The sequence below is a fragment of the Echinops telfairi genome, unplaced genomic scaffold (assembly GCF_000313985.2).
Source record: "Echinops telfairi isolate 266 unplaced genomic scaffold, ASM31398v2 ScPeMD7_70;HRSCAF=299, whole genome shotgun sequence".
Classification (NCBI taxonomy): Eukaryota; Metazoa; Chordata; class Mammalia; order Afrosoricida; family Tenrecidae; genus Echinops; species Echinops telfairi.
Window position 1 is genome coordinate 72,456,100 of NW_022103968.1, and position 8,128 is coordinate 72,464,227.

General features: G+C 54.5%; 1 protein-coding gene across 1 annotated transcript in view; it reads right to left on the reverse strand.

Moving 5' to 3' along the window:
- Positions 1-7,777: 7,777 nt before the first annotated feature.
- The window catches only part of TBX1 (T-box transcription factor 1), an 8,156-nt gene continuing 7,805 nt past the window's right edge, over positions 7,778-8,128 (reverse strand). Inside the window, exon 11 of the mRNA XM_004701429.2 lies at positions 7,778-8,088. Within this exon, the coding sequence (XP_004701486.2) occupies positions 7,778-8,088 (311 nt within the window). The remainder of the gene's footprint in view (positions 8,089-8,128) is intronic.

An 8,128-nucleotide genomic window follows, 5' to 3' on the forward strand; every position in this document is an offset into this window, starting at 1 on the left:
AGCCTCTCAGGGCCCATATGCCATAGAGACAGAGCCCTGAGGGGACACCCACAGCCACTCAGCCTTTGAGTCCACCCCAACCCACAGCGACCCTATAGGACTGTGTCACACTGCCCCATAGGGTTTCCAGGGTTCTCTGGCTTTCCGGAAGCAGATTTCCTCTTCTTCCCCCATGGAAAGGCTGGTGGGTTCTACCTGCATTAGTTTCACCCACTGTGCCACCTGGGGCCCTGCCAGCTCCCCTGGGTATGTGGTGAAGATCAGGGTTATGGCTGTGTGCAGCAAGGCAAGGGGTCCCAAAAGGAGGGGCCTCTGCCACCCTGGTTACCATCAACCCCTCCTTATGTGATGAGGTCATAAAAGTTATCTTGGGCAAAGACATTTTACAAACTAAAGTTCAGAGATAAACTTGACAAGGAAATGGGGAGGAGGGCACACTCCTTCAGGTGCTCAGCTGCGAACAGAAAGGTTGACAGTTCAAACCTACCCAGAAAGGCCCCTTGGTAGAAAGTCCTGGCAAGCTGCTTCTGCAAGGTCGCTGCCATGACCACCCTGGGGCGCACTTGGCTCTGCACACAGGAGTCCCTGGGAGCTGCAATTGGCCTGGGGGGGTTGTCAGCTTAGGAAAGCATGGAGCAAATGAGAAGAGGGAATGAGGGGAGGTGGGTGAAGGGAGGGGTCCTGAGAAATGATGAGTGGCGTCCAGAAGCAGAAGCCCAGATCATGGAGGAGCGCCCACCTTCATGGTCCAGCATCCCATCCTGCCCCGTTAGCTGTGGTGCCACTTATATAAAGACGATGTGATTGTTGGGTTTAGGATTCTCAGTGGTTCAGAGTTGAAACACAGTAATCACCCATGATCTGACCTAACACACGGAAACCCTGGTACCAGAGCGGTTACCTGTTGGACTATGATCTGCAAGGTTAGCAGTTCGAAACCACCAGCCGCTCCTAAGGGAGGAAGATGGGGCTTTCTACTCCCATTAACAGTTCCACTCTTGGAAACCCACAAGGGTAGTGCCACCCTGTTCTACAGGGTCGCTATGAGTTGGCATCAACTCAATGGCAGTGAGTTTGTTTGATTGCGAGTGACTGAACATAATGTAATTAACTCTGTGATGAGATCCACTGAGAGGAGCAATTGTCAGAAGGTTCAGTGGAGTGCAAACCCATTACTCAAGTCACAGCGCAGACGCACCTGAAAGAAGGGTTCCTCGTGGGTATGTCTGCTTCCTGTAGAAAGGATTGGTGCACGACATTCACCTGCTGCTTGCTGGGACTGCATCGTGCACCTGGTTTGTCTACCTCTGGTGCTTTGGATTTGAGCCAGTGATCTGCCTGCCATCTTGCCTGCCCATCCTGGAAGGCTTCAGTGGTTTGCCACATGACTTGCCAAACTTAGGTTCAGTCACCTCTTTGGTCACCACCCTGTTGTCTTCCAACCAATCTTGGGTTCATTGGTCCCCTGCAGTGAGTCAGGAGAAGCCTCCAGCCTAACATCTGACCTGCCCAGACTGGGACTTGCCCTCTTCTACAACTGTGTGAACCATTTTCTTTTTTTTTAAATCATTTTATTGGGGGCTCATACGACTCATCACAATCCATACATACATCAATTTATAAAGCACATTTGTACATTCGTTACCCTCATCATTCTCAAAACATTTGCTCTCCACATAAGTCCCTGGCATCAGGCTCCTCATTTTTCCCCTCCCTCCCTGCTCCCCCCTCCCTCATGAACCCTTGTTAATTTATAAATTATTTTGTCATATCTTACACTGTCCGACATCTCCCTTCACCCACTTTTCTGGTGTCCATCCCCCAGGGAGGAGGTTATATGTAGATCCTTGTAATCAGTTCCCCTTCTCTACCCCATCCACCCTCCCGGTATTACCATTCTCACCACTAGTCCTGAAGGGATCATCCGTCCTGGATTCCCTGTGTTTCCAGTTCCTATCTGTACCAGTGTACATCCTCTCTTCTAGTCAGATTTGTAAGGTAGAATTGGGATCATGATAGTGAGGGAGGGGGAGGAAACATTTAGGAACTAGAGGAAAGTTGTGTTTCATTGTTGCTACACTGCATCCTGACTGGCTCGTCTCCTCCCTGCGACCAGTTATCCCGTTGCCTACAGATGGACTTTGGGTCCCCACCCCGCACTCCCTTCATTCACTATGATATATTTTGTTCTTTGATGCCTGATAACTGATCCCTTCGGCACCTCGTAATCACACAGGTTGGTGTGCTTCTTCCATGTGGGTTTTGTTGCTTCTAAGCTAGATGGCCGCTTGTTTACCTTCAAGCCTTTAAGACCCCAGATGCTATATATTTTGGTAGCCGGGCACCACCAGCTTTCTTCACCACATTTGTTTATGCACCCACTTTGTCTTCAGCGTCTTGTCGGGAAGGCGAGCATCATGTAATGCTAGTTTAATAGAACAACGTATTCTTGTATTGAGGGAGTACTTGAGTGGAGACCCAATGTCCATCTGCTACCTTAATACTAAACCTATACATATGTGCACATAAATCTATTTTCTCATCCTCATATATAAATATATTTACATATGTACATCCCTTTATTTAGACCTCTGTAAATGCCCTTTGCCTCCTAGCTCTTTCCTCTATTTCCTTTGACTTTCCTCTTGTCCCACTATCATGTGAGCCGTTTTCTTGATAGAAGCCCCCTCCCATGTGTACATTGGTAAGCATCCCTGGTCTGGCTTCTCTAGAGAAGCCTGAGTGGCACAGAAAAGCCTTCCCAGCTGACTGGTTCCCTTTGCTGAAGCCATGTCGCAGCCTTCAGAGCTGCTGGCGTGTGATGGCGGCGTTGTGCGTCTCGAAGGAAACACGGCCCTGCGCCTCCCCAGTGGAGCCTCAGTCTGTGGGAGAGGAAACGAGGGCACAGGGTGGCAGCCCGAGGGAGGGAGGGGTGGGATTAACTGCTTGCTTTATGCAATTGAAAGCGGCTAGGAGGAGGATGTCGAGGATGACATTTCTCTTTATAATGAAGATAATTTAATGACTGCTATTAAACCCTAAGCTTCCCTCTCACGTGGCCAGCTTTTAGCCACACACTGCTGGATTCTGTTGTTCCTTGCACACAGACCTGGCAGCCGCCGGTCGGAGACACCTCGGCTTCAAAGTCTCATCTTTTGAACCCCATCTGGTTTGAAGTAGTCTAACAAGCAGGAAAGAGGATGGAATCAAAGGCTCAGTCTGTGGGTTTGGAAATACAGAAAATGTGTGAGGTGACACCAGAGAAAACCCATCCTCCCCTCTCCAGCTCTGCTCCTCCCAGTGGCCTCTGTGGGAGGCAGTGTGTGTGTGGGTATGGGGGTCTTTCAGCGCTCAAGGGGTGGGGTCCGTCTGTCCCCAACTTCTGGGGCAGAGGGAGACGTGTCTGGATGCAGACGTCCGGGATCTATCACTAGAGTCCACTGAGGAGGAGAGAGGAAGTGCCCCTGGCACTCATCCTTGAGTGGCCAGGGGAAACGGGGGCCCAGGGCCAGACCAGCCTCACACTGTGCGTCCAAAATGCCCAGGGGGGTGACTTCCCTCAGCCCCATCATCCGAATGCTTCCTAGACACAGGAGGGAATGGGTCGGTCGAACATTGGCCCTTCCCTACCCATGTCTGCCAGACCCCAGGTTGGGGTGCACACCTGCCATGCCTGGAATTGTAGCTTTCATCCGCCAGGATTTAACGGTTGCTCGGCCACTACGCGCTGTCCTTGGCAGCTCTGATCACATGGGTCTCTGGAGGGCAGGGGCTTTGATCTGCAGCCCCCTCCCCTTGTCATCAGGGTCTGTCTCCAGCTGGGGGGGTTCTCCCTACAGCAAGGCAGGGGTGGGGGGAGCGGCTGGAGCCACACAACTGCCCGAGTCGGTTCTCCATCAGTGACTGCACACAGCTGGGCTATCCCGCTGCCCCACAGCCAGAGTCCAGCAGGATCAAGTCCCTGTACCCCATTCCACAAGATTGCATTTTGGGGGACCACATGTGCCTCCCCAGGGAGACTGTGCCGCCAGTTTCTCCAGTTGCTGCCTGGCTGGCTCCTTCATCTGCTCTCACTATTACCACAGTGCCCTTCAGTATCCTCGGGCCTGCGTGCCTGCCGGCAGGGGGCGTGATTGGCCCTGGGGTCAGCTCCAGAGCTTCCTTTCGCGGGCTGGGTGGCAGCAATGGGACACAGAGGCCAGCCCGCCAGCCCACTGCCCTCGTGCCCGGGCCGTTTCCTGCTCAGGGCGGCACCACGTGTGCAGAGCAGAACTGCTCCAGTGCATTCTCCAGCGGTGACCTCCCAAAAGCGAACCAAGGGGACTTTGAACTGCCCACCGCCTGGTCCATAGCCCGCTGTTGTACTGTTGACACCTCCCAGGGCCTCTGCCATCCCCACTCGGTGGGGGCCCTTGTGACCTGTGGCTGGGAGCGTTTTGAGAAAGAGACAGAGGGCACTGTGCCACCAGCTGGGTGGCACCTGGTTCTTGTAGAGAGCCAGCTGTGGCATCATGAGAAATCTCCTGGGACTTCAGGAGTTGCCCACCATACCTAGGTCCGGGGACACTGATTTCCTATAGGAAAGCTTCCCATCACAAACAAACAAACAAAGTAAACTCATTGCCATCGAGTCGATCCATTCTGACTCATGGTGATCCTATAGGACAGAGTAGAACTGCTCTGTGGGTTCCTGAGACGGTGACTGCTTACGGGAATAGAAGGCTTCTTCGTTTTTCATTGAGAAGGGAAGACAGGTGCAGCGAGTGCCTGGCTCCAGTCTCACCTGACCCCAATCCAATGTGGCCCCCCCAGGCAGATCTGGCTCTGGCTCTGCCTGCTGCCTCTGGGAGCCATGAGCTGGCCTGTCACAGGGTTGTCCCACACACCCCAGGGTCTGGAGTTCCCTAATCCCTTCGTTGGGACCCAAAGCCTGCCCTCTCCCTACAGGGGCAGAGGTCCTTGCCGGGCATTTCTCCAAGGATGTCAAAGACTTAGAGCTGAGAGTTAGGGCTGGGCTGCTGATGATAATGTCGACAGTTTGAAGCCATCAGTTGCTCCACAGGAGGCAGATGTTCCTGTGAAGATTCCTAGCCTTGAAACCCTATGGAGGATCACATGAGTCAGAATCAACTGGAAGACAGTGTGTGTGTGTGTGTGTGTGTGTGTGTGTGTGTGTGTGTGGCGAGGGGAGGGCGGTCATTTGTTTGAGAGGCCCAGGGCTTGATGACTTGAGTTTCTTTCTCTCCAGGCTGCTGGCAGCTGGGGAACTAGAGGCAAGCTTGGGGCCTGGGCGCAGGGCCTCTGGGCTAACTGTGGAAGCCAAAGAAAGGGCTGGGTGGGGCAGGGGACCATGGCCAAAGTTGGGAGACACTAGGGCTGAGCACCACACAGCACAGAGGCTGGAGACAGGTGCGCTGGGTGGAGGGGCAGCGAAGGTGCTCCCAGGGACATGAAAAACCAGCCCAACGCTGCCAGCACCTGCTCCCTGGTGCACCCCGAACACACATTTAAAGAACAAATCAGTGAATGAGTGATAAGGTGCCCCTGCCTAGCTGCATGGCAGAGCAGCCCCTGCCCTCCCTCATGGGTGAGCTGGGGGAGGGAAGAATACGATCTCACAGGGTGATTCGGGTCAAGAGGTGACCCCTACGCCTGCCCGTGGAGGGGTTCTGAGAGCTGGAACACAGGCAGCAGATGCAAACTGAGCAGACCTGGGGAGGAGGCGGCTGAAGGACGTGTCAGGGAGCTTCAGGGATACAAGAGTGGAACCAGGAGTCCAGTGGGGTTCTGACAGCAGGGTTTCAATTTCTAGGAGTTCTTGAAGCGGGAACTGGCTCATTTATGGGGTTGTGCATGAGCGCTGGGCACCACAAGGCACATGTACCACTAAACTCTCATCTTGGATGGCAGCTAGTGAGGAACTGAATGTTAAAGGCAGTGAGCTTTTAAGTATTCAGAATGGATGCTAGTGTTGACTGGTCACCTTGGACAGCATCTGGCTCTCTCTTAGTCTTGGTGACAATGGGGGAGTGCTGTGCCCAGTGTGGGGCTGTGTTTTTCCCAAGCTTACCAGCTCTCAGGGATTCTGAAGTGGAGTGCCTTGTTGTTAAGGTTCACCCACAGGACTACTTAGACGCTAGTAGCTGCCAGGCCTTCAGGAGTGGGCAGGGAGGCCCTGAACCCAGGCATAGGTCCCTATGATGGCCCAGGACCCTGAGGGAAGTCCATGCAACAGTCCAAGCCCCAGACCACCATGTCCTGCCGGCCTGAAGCATCTCCAATCTCCTGGGGGACAGGGGACTGTAGCAGTAGTGACCAGCCTGTCTGTTTTCTGTAAGAGGGCTGACCCCAAGAGGGTTCTGCATTCCTGGGACAAGATGCAGAGAGAAGCAGGTCTGCATATCCTTCCGTTAGGGTGTGTTCCCTAGCTGTGTCTGTGCAGACGGTGGGGCAGGCGTTGTTGTTGTCACAACCTAGGAGTTGGGATGGGCCTCCCTTCCTAGAACCGACCTCATGGGACGTGCTAAGCCCCCTATTACTTCATGCCACCAGGGCAAACCTGGCCGCCTAGAAGCACTCCTGAGTCCGGGCCTGTGTGAGCTTCCCCAAAGAAATGTCCATAGTGGAGCAAGTGTTGAGCAGGCTGGAGGGCAGCCACAGGCAGATCCATGGGGACAGGCAGGAGGAGGGGTTCAGAGCCACGTCAACTTGCATTTCCCGTCATCTCCAGGTCAGTAGCCTTGATGCTGGCCACCCATCAGCCCTTCCTGCTTGTATCAGGAAGGGTCGGATCAAAGACTTCCTCTGGCCACCGTGTTGAGTTAGCCGGGAAAAGTCTCTCAGCCACCTGGCTGGGGAAAATGCTTAACAGACAGGTTTCAGAATGACTCATGGTCACTGCGATTGTGTCCCTTGCCCAGGTCACTCCATGGGGATGCTCCAGGAGCATTAAGTCGATAAACAGCAGGAGCTGCAGGTGGGGCTAGGGCCAGGCCAGAGGGCCTGGGGTAGGAGGGGGTCAGTGAATTTTCCTGGCAAGCCATGGCGGGTGTCAAGTCTGGAGTTTATGATGCTGAGTGTGTAAATGTTAAATGGGCCCCAGGTCCAAGTTCAAGTTGAGATCAGAGTCACCACCATCAAGTGGATTCCACTCACATCGACCCTAAGGGGCAGATCAGAACTGCTCCCTAAGTCTCTGAGGCTGTGAATCCTTATGGAATAGAGAGCCTCATCTTTCTGCCTCAAAGTGGCTGGTGGGTTTGAACTGTGGACCCTTCTATGAGCAGTCAGCATTTCATGGGTTGGAAATTTTTGAGGGAAAAGCTGAGGACACACAATTAGGGTGGAGGCCTTACCCAAGGTCCAAAGGAGGGTGGCATGAAGGGGTGAGGACAGTCTGCCAGCCTAGAGGACACAGGGATGGGGTGGGGAGGGGCAAGGAAAGAGGAAGGGGTAGGCTTTGGCTGAGTGGGGTTCAGGGGCTAGGAGAGAGAATACAGAAAGGCTGGGTAGAGAAGGGCTCGTGGGACAACTCTTAAAGGGGACCACTGAGACACAAACCACCTGAGTTCTCCAGGTCCCCATCCGTGGTGACCCCAAAGTCAGCCATTGTGTCGCCCATAACTCGCTCCCCGGATCCTCCGCGCCATTTACATGGTCGCGAATAAGTGGACACAAGGCGGTTTCCAAAAGAGGCGAATCCTTTTATCAAGTCGGCGCCAGGCGCGGTATCTACACATATCTACACATATCTACACGTATCTACAGCGGCCGCAGACTAGGCAATCCCGTCGTCTACACCGCAACTACCGGCCGGCTGGACCCGGCCGGGCCGGGGCGACGCGATCTGGAAAGAACAATAAATAGCGTTTCCTTCCGCCTGGGACGGGCTCTTTGGCACTGGCGGGCACAGACCCTCGGGGCTGGGGAGGATTCCGCGGTGTCTCCCGGGACTGGGGGGTGGGCGGGGGTTAACAGGGTCTTCGATGGCCCTTGGGGCTGCGTGGACGGCTCCCGGCGGCCGCAGGGCAGTGCGAGGCCACCTGCCGGGCCCCTCGTGTCGCGGGGCTCCAGCTGCGGCCGCCTTATCTGGGGCAGTAGTCGTAGGAGCCGGGCGCGGCTCCGGCCG